This window comes from Lathamus discolor, chromosome 1 (assembly GCF_037157495.1).
Source record: "Lathamus discolor isolate bLatDis1 chromosome 1, bLatDis1.hap1, whole genome shotgun sequence".
NCBI classification, from domain to species: domain Eukaryota; kingdom Metazoa; phylum Chordata; class Aves; order Psittaciformes; family Psittacidae; genus Lathamus; species Lathamus discolor.
In genome coordinates this window covers 158,300,059-158,313,952 of record NC_088884.1, presented here as the reverse complement: position 1 = coordinate 158,313,952, position 13,894 = coordinate 158,300,059, and the positions used below count along the sequence as shown (strand labels likewise).

Genomic DNA, 13,894 nt, shown 5'->3' with positions numbered 1-13,894 from the left:
TGCAGAACCCATATAGCCATTGGCTTGCAGCTTACTTCAGGGTTTATAAAAACAAAACACAGTCTCTGAAGATGGTTTTGGGATGCAGTGGGGTTTTTTGCTGTTGAAACATCGTAATGAAATAATAAGCCCTAGGATTTAGTATCATTAACAATTAAAAGCTTGATTGGTTTTGTAATAGAAACAAACTGAACTAAAATTCTCTATGTGGGTTTGTGTAGATCGAGTAACATTATTATACAATAGTCCTGTTTGAAAAATTAAAATAGAGAATAAATTCTTATTCTCTGCTAAACACGGGCTTGAGTACAGGAAAATGCATAGCTGGAAAACAGTTTGCTTTCTATTCCTTAAATGTATGTATCTTAACATCTAGGCACAGAATGCATCATTTTTATGTTCAAATGGGTTACATTTCCAATCTGAAAATAAGCAGTTTGTTGCAGGGTGTGCATTAGTCCCCCCCCCCCAAGCAGTTAACTGATAGATTTGGAGTTGCTCAAATTCCTACTGAAGTCACTGAGGAATTTTGATATTACTGTGGTAATTTTAATATCACATTTTTTGATATTAAACAAAAGGCAACTGTTCATTAGAAGCATGGGGAAAGAAAAAAACACTTCCCAGATGGAGCCTGATAACTCAGGGAATATAGCTCCTCTCTAGAGTCAGAGGACTTTGGCTTGTCATTGTTTTCTTAAGGTACTAAGAGTTGACTGTGTCCCTATAAAGAAGCATAGTGACTTGTTCTTTTGTGGGGGGAGAATCTGTTTAATACCACATATTCTAAGTTGTTTTATAGATTTTTGTGAACTGGTGGTGGAATTTGATTTAAAGGGACACTGTCAACTTCATTAGGCTTCCCATTTTACCTTTTTCCAAAAAAACCAACAGGTAAATGCCGCTTGGGTTTCTTGTTTGAGACTTGTTTCCAGCATTGCTTTTAGATGTTTGCCAACAAGAGCAGGATAGAAGTTTCTGAAGAAAGGGAGGGAGGGGATTGCAACAATGTGAACTTTGTGCTGGCTGTTGTTAATATTGGGGACTTTCAAAGTAGTGTTCAAAGACTTGTTTCTTCCTTGCAGTCTTTGGGTAGACCTCTCATCTAAGTTATCACATAGCCCTGAACTTGTGTTGAATCTACTGCTTTAAGTTGTAAGTACAAAGAAACCACTTGTTATGCTCACTTGCATCTCAGGTAATGATGCTTTTAGTCATTAGGAAAAAGTTCATCCCTGCTAAAGACTGGAGTTTTGAAGGAGGGAAAGAGGAGATTTTTGTTTGCTTTTAGGGAATTCTGGGCTGATGTCTTCTCCACAGATACAACATTGCAATTGCATGAATGCCTAAAAGCAAGCAAACAAGGTTGCGTGTTATTAACACCTTTTTTTTTTGTTGTGCACATGTGGTATTTAACATACTTTGCAGTGCAGTTTTGGCACCATCTAAAACCCTGTCTTGTCTTTAATCTCAGAGCTGTCTGGAGTTCAGCCTAAGGATTCAGGAGTTCATTGAACTCATTCGACAGAACAAGAGACTGGATGCTGTGAGGTATGAAATCGGGATGCTTACCAAAATAAGTTCCTAACAAGATGGTATCATGCTTCATTAGAAACACGTGATTATTGTTGCAGCACCCAGAAGCCCCACTCCTGTAATGGATCGTGCTAGTGTTGTAATCAGTCTTTGGTTTTAAGCTGGGATTGCATTTTCTTCTTAAGGCAAGGTGTCATTCCGCAAATGCACCTTTTGACAAACTTTAGTTGTCATCAGAATTTGGTATCTTCTTACTTTAATAAAATGTTCTTTTTCTTGTGGCATACAATGTAATGAACACATTTACCCTTAGCCAGTTTCCAAGAGGAGCAGCTCGCTTCTCATAAGAACTCAAGTTTTAATCACAAAATACTAAAAGGTTGATGAAACACCAATCTAAAGCTTAACATTTCAATTTTGACTGAGTCCTCTTCTGCTTTAGTATCTTCAATAAACTTTTTGTTCTATAAGTTGTGCTTTAGGTCAGGTTCACCTTTTGTATTTAATGGAGTTCTCTATTGTCATGTCTGTGAGACCAGTGAGCTATGTTCTGTTACTCCCACTACTCCCTTGCCCTGGACCAAAATGAAGAAATCAGCTCAATATCCATTTTCACTTCTTTTGAACTAGTTCAGTAGGGACTACTTTGGGCAGTTCTACTTTCTTCTCAAGGTGGTGTGAGTTAGACCTAATCACTGCCTGACTTCAACTACAAGACAAGCTTTATGGCAATACTTACAAATTGCTTCATGTGCTGGTATTATGCTTTAAAGGTAGTGATCCTGATTTAAGGTGTTGCAGTGATGTTGCAGGATAACACAGGAAATGAGTTCTGCTGAAATGAATGGAATTCTGATAGTGGGACTATAAAGTGTGTTGATAATTCTGATAAGCAGTGATCTTGCAGCACCACAAAGTATGCTGCAGGTGGCAACTTACACATGGACAAGGGAGGGAGGAACTCACGGCAGGTTATGGTTTAAGAATAGTTAAATCTCTGGAGAAATGACAAGTTTTACAGCCAGAATTGAAGCTTTGCTGGTACATTCAGGTGATCACACTGCTGCTGCTTAACACTTCTGATATTCTTTATATTAAGGGAGCTTCAAGTCTTCCTGTAGAAACTAGAGTAGGTGCTCCAGAAATTGAAACCAGCAGGAGGCTTGTATTTATGGCAAAGTTTTGTGCTGGTCAGGAACACAGAGCTATAGAAAACATAATTTATCATAACATGAGCACAGACTGAAAGCATTCTAGCTCGTTCCCAAGTTTTAGATGCAGAAACTTTTGCAGGGCAAGCCACATAACTTTTCTTGAATACAGTGGGCGACAGACTTAGTTATTTAATTAAAAACAAGAATAAAGGAAATTAAAAGAAGTATGTGGAAAGGCCAGTCCAATACTACCACCACTCCCAAAATTACTCACCTTAAGTTTCCGGCTTATTTTCAGTTGTTTATTTCTAATTTCATTCAAATGTGTTGCTCGCTAACTTGTATCATTCCTACTTTGCCCTACTTGGACCTAAATCATTGGTTTGAGCCCAGCCAATGCAAATGTGCAATCTGATAAACTGCAGCTAATTTTAATGTTAATAATTAAAGAAAAAAAACCAAACACCTACATGCTGGCTTTTAGAGATGTGCAGTTACCCTTTGATGGAGTTCTCAAGTCCTAAGGACTTTTCAGGTACTTATGAAAAGGATGAAAGACACTCAACTACATTATCTATCTTCTGAAGCCCACAGTGTTCTTTATAGGCAACGGATACTGTGCCTTTGTGCCTTTAGCCTCATTCTCTGCTAAGTTTACTTCTCTGCCAAATGTGCAGTCATGCATCTTAACAATGAGTAGGCCATGCTCTGAAAATTATTTTCTTTGAGCTGCAGCTTCCTGATGTCAGTTCGAAACCAGAGGGCACACGCAGAGCTGAAATAAGGTGATAGGCTGAGAACTAGGACAAAGCAGATAAGGTTTATTGTTGCTACTGGATATTTGTTTCCCTCTGATTCCTTTTCCACATGGGAACTGTTAAAATTTGCAAGTTGTCAACCCTCAAGAGGACCCAGCACTCCTGGTGTGGAATAACTTGTGCTATCATGGCCTCCGAGGTTTAAAAATTACAGCCCCATCTACATTGCAAATAGGCATAAGATATTCAATGTTGTTAGGGGTGAAGCATATATATTCCATACACCTATTGAAATTCAGGGTTGACATACATCTTGTACTCAGGAATTATAAATTGCCAGCCATAACAATGCTGCCTTGACTTCATAATGACTTTAAAATGAAAAGGAGCCACAGAAATTCTTCTGTATCTTAATCCACTCCTTTTATCGGGGTGAGTTTTGATAAATAGGTACATTCAGATTTCAAAATCTCAACACTTTCCTTAAATAATACAGCTCTAAAATGTTAGCTTTTCCCATTTTCCTTTGCTTCAAAATGAATATGTAATGGACAAAATATATTTGGGGAAGGTGTAGCATAAATCTCATCGCTTCTAGCAAACTGTTGCAACTTGTGTTTTTTATTAGCTTGCTTCTGTTAAGTGCCTGCAGCAGGATTCTTTCAGCATTGTGTCCGTGGCGCAATAAATAGGTCAGGCATCCATTAGAAAGCAAGAGAAAGAGGCTGTTTACCAAGTAGTTTCCTGTACGAGTGGAACTCGGAGAACTGACATTTTGTTGAAACGCAGCTGGTGTTTAAATAAGTTTGAAAGCTTTGCTTGCTGCCTGCTGAGAACCCCTAAAGTGACACATTGCTTTTAGGTTAGAATTAATGTGAGCTTTAAAAGTATACATCTTGCTAAGTGAGCGTTTGAATTTCTGTAGCATTTTAGAATAGGAGTACAAACAGAGCTTCCTCTAAGGTAGCTCATCAGAGTAGTCTTGAAAGTGTGAGTTTCAGGAATGTACAAAAACTGTTCCTTGACTACAAAGAGTAAGTATCTTAAGCTTCAGTGCATCAAAGATTTTTGCCTTGTATCATTTGGTTTTAACTCCCACAATCTCCTTAGGTCTTTTTTGTAAAGCTCATACTTATTAGAGTAACAACGAATGACTGATGACACTAATTTTACCCAGTCGGGGCTCTCAGTAATTTCATCCTGGGAAATCTGACAGCATTCTACTACTTTGCTTTTATGGGATGCCAGAGATACATGGAGTTCTTAGCTAAACGCTTAAGAAAACACCCTGTGCACTTCTTGTTCTTGGTTATAAAGGACAAAAGGAGTAAATAAAAAAATCTGATGATGCATGGGGATAAGAGAAGGTTGCCGCAGTCTGTTCATTTTGGTAAACTTCTCTCCTATAAGGCTGAATAAACAGTTTGTTGTGGGCTGGGGCATGGGGTTTGGCAGGCGTATAGAAAGAAAACTTCTGAGCACTCTGAGTACAAATTTTTCTGGTAGTCATAATGGTCCCTGAGATAAAGGCGTTCTGGCGTCAGTCGAAAGGCTGAGCAGAAGAACAAGTCCTTTCTTGATAACACCTCATACTTTTGTTCAGTTATTGCTACTTCCTGATAAATAGCTTCATTCTTATACTCAGGCATATGTAGATATAACCATACAGTGTAACTTATACTTTCTTAACAGTTTAATGTACCTTTAGTAGACAGCGAACTGTAAATCTTCGAGTCTTCATAAATATCCTTTCACTCTTGGATTTGTCAAGTGCAATATGCCTGCTGTACTCACATGGGGTACATAGAGGTACAGCTGTTCCAAACAAAAGATGATGGACTTTGTCCCCACAGAGCTTACAGAATCGTTTTGGGATTTGGAGAAAAACCTATTTCTGCCTATTAATTTGATCTGTCAAAAGAATTTAGTGGTTTAGTGATGGTCTCCTGGCTCTAGCCATACTGACTACTGTGTGCTAATGGTGGTTAAAGCATGGTAAATAACCCTTTTAAGGTTCGTATATGCCTCCAACACAGCGCTTGCCCGAAGAGATGGAAATAGCTGAATGAAAAGAGAACAGGTATATATAATGGCATGACGGCAAATAAGGTGTTCTTTAAACGTTGTGCATTCACCAGTACTCACATAGTGCTGTTTCTTGCTTCCCAATCTAAAAATTACTCCAGAGTGCTATGAGTTAATGAACTTCTCTTTTAAGGGTACTCTTGCATATTAATTTGTATGTGTTGGCACTCGGAGGATGAAGTTCAGACACTGGCATGGCAAGCTTTGTGGGGCACAGGTGGAAGGGAAAGTCAGGAGATGAAGACTAACAGAAGGTCTCTTTAGAAGACCTAATTCCTTCTGGCTGAATGCAAAATGGCCACCACATCCGTGTTCTGTACTCAACAAATGATGGAAATGCCAGATTTCTGGGTGTTTCTCCTTTGAACAGTTAGCACACAGGGATTATATATTGTACATACACAAAATCAAATGTTGATTCTAGCTCTTCCTGAGCATGCAGAGTTAAGTGTGGGCAGTATTTGCCTGTTGCAGCTCAGGGTCTTCCTGCAATAAAGTGGGGCATATTGTTGGAATGCTGTCTGTGTAAGAGCAAACTGTGAAGGCCTGATGGGAAGTGGGACCACAAGGCTGGTGCAAAACTAAACATCTGCTTAGTTTTAACATCACAGAGCACAAGTGCACAGTGACAATTCATCTTAAAAGAACTCATTTTTCTTCTTCTCCCTCATTTTGCTTTACTGGTAGGTCTGAACTTTCTGCTTTGCCTCAGCTTTCTTCTAAATAGCTCCTGCTTTCATCTGCAGCTCTGCACTAGCACTTACTTTAGCTTTCTTCCAGTATGACCAGGCTGCCAAGTCTCTCCTCTCAGGCCATGGGTTTTGTACTTCTGCTCTCATAACAGTCATCACCTGGGGAACAATATTTACATTCCTGAATTGCTCACCCGAAATAGGAAGTTGGGTGGAAACAGTCTGTCCTACATAACTTCCATTGCTTCCTGGTTTGGGTGGGAGAGGAAGTAGGAGTACTGAAACACTGCTAAAGAGACTGTTCTCATGGTATTGATGACCTAAGTGTACTTAGCAGAACACAGAATTAGAGGGAGGGGGACAGACCTTATCTAGACTTTATTTCTTTAATTCAACACATGAAATGGGCAATTGGAAAATCCTGTATATTCCTAAAGGTAATTTGTAAGTTTAAATAAGACTCTTTAAAAGAAAAAGCACTTGCCAGAGCTCTTAAGATATAAGTTGGTATCTTCCCCATAATGCAATCTGGAGAAAATACAGCCTCGCAAGAGTTATCTACACTAAATCAATGCTAGAAGCTCAATATAGAGCTAATTCCATGCTCGGTCTACTGTGCAACATGTGTGCACCACTGGAAACAGGAACTTCAGCACAAATGCTGAACTAATCATCCAGTTTAAAGGCTAAAGGGTATTCCTGCACACTTCAACTTGAAAATTGGTGATCTTGAAGGCTAGGTGGGGGAGTCTTTCACGCTGGCTTTTAAAGTAGTTGAATATCCTTATAATCTGATGATAATTCTCTGGTTTCTTAGTATTAATTTCCTGAAAACCATGAATGTTTGTATTCTTACTTTAAGTTTCTGGGAAATCTGCCCCTTCTTTGAAATCTCCCAAGTTTTAAGCTTTGTGTATATGTGCTATAATCAGTGTGCTTTAAAGGACAAAAGCTTGTTCTGAAGTTCTACTGAACATTTTTATTTCCCTGGCAAAAAAAATTTACTCTTAAGGTGTTTTCAACCACATTACCCTGCAATTCCATGTAGCCTGCACAGAAAGCGATACTGCTTTCTAGCCTATAAAAAGACTAAATCATTCCTTCAAAAGTAAACATTCTCTCAAATGTCAGTATAAACAAGGTAGGTATTTGAATGTTCTTAATGTTTAATGGTTTGGAATAGCTGATTATCAGACTGCATTTCTCTCCCTTGGAAGTGGATGCCAGAGGAATAAATGTGATACATTGAGCTTGCGTAAGCAGATGCATTTCTTCTAATAATTGTAGATCTGTCATCCTGGATGTAGGCGAGGTAAGACTTCATGCCACAGTAAGTTCTGGTTTCTAGAAATTACATTGTATAACTGTGAATTCTCAGTCGTTCTTGCAGTCACATTTGCAGGGTGTACTTTTTCAAGCCATTCAAATGCATCACCTCTTGGAGTTCATGTATTGAGAGCAGAATCTAGAGTTTTCTCTGGAATGTTACATAATTAATGTAAACTTCCTTGCTTTAGGAACAAGGCTATCTAATAAAGGTATAAATCCTGTATTTCAGACATGCAAGAAAGCATTTCAGTCAGGCTGAGGGAAGCCAGCTGGATGAGGTTCGACAAGTGATGGGAATGTTGGCCTTTCCTTCAGACACTCATATCTCCCCCTATAAGGTAATGTTCTGCTTGAAACTCAGTGGAACAGCAGACTAATAAAATACAGGTTGCAGTGCTTTTTCCTGACAGGAAAATACATTGATAATCTGCAGATCAAATTGTTGTTCTAAGCGTACTTTCTAAAATCCACCTTTGTAATAGTCCTTAACTGTAATAACCAGTCCTTGCCTGTACATCAGTCCAGGTAGCATTTGTGGTGGTGTAGCTGGATCTTAATAGTAACAGATTCACACCAACCTAGGTTTACCATAAGCCCAGTAGTAAAGATCCGTGGGACTGGAAGCATGATAAACTAATATACAGTAAGAGGTGGAAGATGGGGAAGTACAAAGAAAATCAGTTCTGTTCAAGATACTCGGCTGTGTCCTTCATACACTAGTAGCAGTTCTTAATTTTACTTCTTTTGGGATGAAGAAAGGAAAGATGATTTGAATGATCTGAAAGCAGTATTTTTGATGCTTGAAAGTGTCTTCATCTATTTGGATTATACAAATTAATGTAGATATTAACAGTAATATCTATATCTAAACTTGAATCAAGCAAAATTTGTAGGTAGTTACTGTTTCCATGGGTTTTGAGTTTGTTCTGTGGTTATGTGCCAATTGACTTGGGTTTTTTACCTTGCCATTGGAGGCAGAAGGCAGACAAGAGTTGAGCTGGCAAAGCAAGACAAGAATACTGTGAAATGCCAAGCCAATATGTGGCCATGCCAGTATAAACATGTGTTAAACAACTGATGATGAAATCAATGGTTTAACAAAACAGACCAAAAAAAACCCAAACCACAGAATTAATGTGAAATTTCTGGAGTCCTGGAAGGATCCTAGTATTATGGATTCTACATCTGATGTTACAAGCATAAAGGATAGATGAGTTGGAAGACTGGGTTTAAGACAGTTTGTTGTTTTAGTAGTTAGAAATAGGCAGAAATAAAACCCCTGTATTCTGTTCTCAGTATGAACAAAATATTTCAATGAGGGAGGCCAAGGAGAAAAGCAAGTATTGTCTCAGATACAGCCATACAATTGGAACAGATTCCCTACTACTTTTATGGGTTGTACTTGAATGTTTTAAGCTTATTGAAGTTACGTTTTGGGTCCTCAGTAATTGCCTACATAAACAGAGTGCATGCTAGTTTGGAAATACCTTTGTTAGGCTGACTAGGAGTTCTGTGCATAAATGGCTTCTTAGAATAGATTTAAGTAAAATCACTTAAGTCTGTGAGCAAGTTTGTCAGATCATAATATCTCTAACTGGTTGATTTTTTTATTAATCCAAGGGAAGAAGTATCTCTTATAATCAATGAATAGAAGCCTCATTGTCTATCTTTTAGTACTTTAAGGAAATCATATTTAATGTAGTAGCAAAAGAATCTATTTTCTCTCGGTATCCTGTGAACAAGTTTATGTGGCTGTGGCTGGAATTATTCCAGTTGGACTCTTAGTAAGCTGCTACTTTTGTGTTCCGTCATCTAGGACCCTAATCACAGGCTTTTCTCAGTCATTAATAGTACTTTCTTTATCTCTTTATTATGGCTCTGTTGTAGGCTCAGTCTGTTCAACCTTCTCAAGAATTGCCTTGAGGTCAGAACAAAAGCTTCATCCTGGAACTCCGGGAACATTCTGGCCTTAGATGGGGAAGGTCATAGAGCAGACAGACATGCAGTCTGATGGCTGAAATGGTGCTTTTTACATTACAGAATTCTGCAAACAGTAGATATTACAAAGAGGTACCTGCAGAATTAGCCTGATTTAAGAAACACTTCAGACTTATCAATGCTGATAGTTCAGAGGCTACAGGGGGAACATTCCACAATACTAGTGTTGCTCTATAAGCAGGCCAGCATTCTAGGAAGCTAAATGCAAGAAATAGCCTAACCAGGATTTGCATCCCTTAGTTAGGACACTTGGTAGATGGCAGAGGGAGACTGAACAGTAAACAAACTATTTTAAATAATACTTGATTTAAACTGTGTTTCTAGTAAAATAATGTTAAAAGGTACTTCCTAAACAAGTACATTTCCATGTATTAGTATGTATACTTCTGTTTTGTGATGGATTCAGTCTGGTGGGTTTTGCACAACTTGACACTCCCAAGCTGTTCTCCCCTGAACAATTACATTGAAAACAACTTAATAGTTGTGTTGTTTTTTTAACAGGATCTCTTGGACCCCGCTCGATGGAGAATGCTGATCCAACAGTTTAGATATGATAACTACAGACTACATCAGCTGGGAAACAATTCTGTTTTTACTATAACACTCCAGGCAGGCCTTTCAGCTATAAAAACACCGTATCCTTTAATGTACATACTACTGTCCAGTGCAAAAGAACATAGTGGGTTTTTTGTTGTATGGCTTCTTTTCAGAGAGCTCAAAGAGGAAATGTGACACTTGAATATTTTTGAGTTGTTTAAATGGATTCTGAACTGGTGTCTCCATTAAATTAAGGGGAAAGTATAATAAATGGCTTAAGAAAAGCCCAAACCAAAATTAAGGTGACATTTACGTTGTGCTTGCATACTAGGTTGTATTTCCATGTGCTGGAAGTTAGTAAATATATCTGCTAAGGTTAGTGAGATGGGGCAGAATTATTATTTTAACGACTTGCACACAAATTTACCCTGGGTTCATGTCAGTATTTTAATACATTCTGCATCTTCTGAAACTTGGTTGGAATTGCTACACACTCTGGTGTAGATGACTGGCGCTTCTGAAGCGTTCTAAATCAGGAATTTTTACCTATAGAGGATGCCAGACGCTTGTTGCTCACTTTTGTTCCTTGAAGCACTTGATTCTTATATATACACAGTAAACTTGGATGAAATGGTCCCTTGTATTCTCTAGCCTAGGCTGTATTTCCATAGTTCACGTTTTCCAGTGCCTCTCATTAACCTTTGTTGCATTCTGTGGTGGTTGTTCCTTACCTTGCTGTTAAACAGACAGTGTTATAAAGAGGATGGGAGCTCAAAAAACCCAGACTGCCCTGTGTGTAGCAAATCCCTGAACAAGCTGGCTCAGCCCCTGCCTATGGCACATTGTGCCAACTCCCGACTAGTCTGCAAGATTTCGGGGGATGTAATGAACGAAAATAATCCTCCTATGATGTTACCAAATGGATATGTCTATGGATACAATGTAAGTGTTGAAATCAGTGACTTGGCACTGCTGGTTTAGACTTCATTTAGGGTAACTTTCCATATCCAAATGAGAGCTTACAAATGCAGTCGGAAAGCCAGAAGGATCTTCTGCGTGAACAGTGTGCAGTTCTGGTGTCCTCAACATAAAAAGGACATGGAGCTGTTGGAACAAGTCCAGAGGAGGCCACGAGGATGATCAGGGGACTGGAGCACCTCCCGTATGAAGACAGGCTGAGAAAGTTGGGGCTGTTCAGGCTGGAGAAGAGAAGGCTGCGTGGGGACCTCATAGCAGCCTTCCAGTATCTGAAGGGGGCCTATAGGGATGCTGGGGAGGAGGGACTCTTCATTAGGGACTGTAGTGACAGGACAAGGGGTAACGGGTTCAAACTTAAACAGGGGAAGTTTAGATTGGATATAAGGAGGAAATTCTTTCCTGTAAGGGTGGTGAGGCACTGGAACGGGTTGCCCAGGGAGGTTGTGAGTGCTCCATCCCTGGCAGTGTTCAAGGCCAGGTTGGATGAAGCCTTGTGTGGGATGGTTTAGTGTGAGGTGTCCCTGCCCATGGCAGGGGGTTGGAACTAGATGATCTTGAGGTCCTTTCCAACCCTAACTATTCTATGATTCTAACAGCAGAAAAGTAACTTCTTGTAGCAGTTTTTAAAAGACTATGTGCTTACACTGTTCTTTACAGAAGCTAATGTCTGAACATATGAGCCTACAGCATGAAATCTAATGGTATTGGAGTCTTTCTCTGTGGAGAATGATAATCATAGAATCAGAGCGGTTTGGGTTGGAAGGGACCTTAAAGATATATAGAATAAGTAACTTTTGTGGGCAAAGGTATCTTGACCTCAGCTTATAACATCATATTTCTCATTTAAAAGTTTTAGTCAATAGTTAAATAATGCTTTGAGTTATTACTGTGAATATTACCTGTTCATTCCACTCTTTTCCAGTCTCTGCTTTCTATTCGTCAAGACGACAAAGTAATTTGCCCAAGAACCAAAGAAGTCTTCAACTTCTCACAAGCTGAGAAAGTCTACATCATGTAGGTCCATACAACTCCTGATGAAGTGCCGCTGGAATTTTGACACAGTGTATATTGGCATACCCTGTACGGGGGGGGCCTTAATGTGTGGCAAAGAAGCAAAACCTGCCACCTTGGGGATCAGACCTGTCGGTGGCATTCTTGTTTCTTGCGACCAAAGATCAATAAGCAACAATAAACACTCTTTAAAAACAAAACAGGAAAAAAAAAAAGAGAGGAATTATGACTTAAGTTTGTACTTGAATAAAAATGAAAATGAATTTTGATTGTTAAGGTTTTGTAACAAGGTCAAAAAATTGGACTCTTCTCAAAAGTATTTTCATCTTCTTTAAAGGATAAATTTCTTTAAAGATGGACATTTGCACTGGGGGAAAAGTTACAGCAGAGTTTAAATGAAATCCATTGTTCTTCCCTCTTTTTCACAATTGTCCAAGACCCTTTTGTTAGCAAAGATTTCAGTACTACCAATATGTTCTCCTTGAAGCTCCTCTTTGCCTTCTTTATGATCCTCTCGTGAAGTTCTCCTGAACATGAATTCTATAACTTATTTCTTTGGGAAGATGCTGATGTCTTTGACGCAAGAGTGGCTTCTCTGGAGGATCAGCTTTGAAGGAGTACAAAGGCTTTTTCCAAACCCAAATCTTTTAAGGAGGTTGCATAAGTATCAAGAGGAACTGAGAACATTTCAGGCAAAATCCAATGCTTGTTTAAATGTTCTTTTTCCAGTCTACCATAGTGTTAAAGTCCTTCTAAAGTTATTAGTTATGTGCATAGGGTTCAATATGAAATCATTAGTGCTACTGCCTTATTTCTTGCTTTGAGAATGTACTCACATGAAAATGAGCTGGTATTCTTAAGTGTTGGGCAAAGTTTCTGAAGATGCCTTGCAGGATGATTACATAATTTTAGGGTCTAAATAGTCTTCATTACTGAAACTAATAGTTCAATTTTAACAACTGCAGAACACATCCTTATGACTTTTCAAACAGAATTAAACCATTGTAGTTTAAACAAAACCATATTGTAGAGGTTTGTATTTAGCGCTTATTTTTGCATGTTGATGTTGATTAGCTAATAAAAGATTGTAAATGTACAACATGTTAATAAAAATTGTTTTCCATTTCTTGATTATATAAATACTAGAAAGCTGCTTTGTATTTAAATGTGGGGAACCAGCCCTTTTGTAAGGGTCTTTCTTCAAAGGAGCACAGCTTCCATGTGTTGTTTCTTGGTGTGTATCATTACATCTTGTAGAACACCAAACCACCACCACAGCTATACATGTTCTTGCTTCTCAGTCAGTTCTTGAGCATTTTGGTCAACTCTTACTTGGTTTAGACTTTTCATATATGAACAGTCCACTCCCAAACAACCATCTTTTTTTGTCACTTCTAGAAGCTTGCCTAATGTCCTGATGACTTTGTGATAATGTGTTGTGAGAGGTGTTAGGTGCAAGGTTTTCCTTTTTTTAAAGTGCTTTAAACAATGCCAACAAATAACTCTATTCTGCTCAACACACAGAGACCAGATCCAATCAGTTCCCGAACCAGCTGCTCTGAAACTGTAAGTACACTGGCATTTCCAGTGAGGTATGGCTGAAAAGGCTCAGTTTCCAGGAAGCATACCCATTTTGAAGTGTCAGTATCGCAGGAGCACTGCAGAGCCACCAGCTTGTTCCTACACTTAACTGCTGAAGGGGTTTGTCTCCCTTAGCATTTTCTTCAGTCGCAGATTTAGTGATTCCTTAGAATAAGAGCAATGTGCCAAGAGTAGGTGTTGGGCAGAGAATGAGGGAACTTGCATCAGTAGCTGG

General features: G+C 38.8%; 1 protein-coding gene across 3 annotated transcripts in view; it reads left to right on the top strand.

Annotated features, from left to right (window-relative positions):
* MAEA (macrophage erythroblast attacher, E3 ubiquitin ligase) overlaps positions 1–13,177 on the top strand; it is a 51,128-nt gene extending 37,951 nt beyond the window's left edge. For all 3 annotated transcript variants that reach the window (XM_065661146.1, XM_065661136.1, XM_065661153.1), the window contains 5 exons: positions 1,475–1,551; positions 7,784–7,892; positions 10,054–10,187; positions 10,836–11,031; positions 11,990–13,177. In XM_065661146.1, coding sequence (XP_065517218.1) covers positions 1,475–1,551; positions 7,784–7,892; positions 10,054–10,187; positions 10,836–11,031; positions 11,990–12,085 — 612 coding nt within the window. In that variant the 3' untranslated portion in view covers positions 12,086–13,177. The remainder of the gene's footprint in view (positions 1–1,474; positions 1,552–7,783; positions 7,893–10,053; positions 10,188–10,835; positions 11,032–11,989) is intronic.
* Positions 13,178–13,894: the final 717 nt, after the last annotated feature.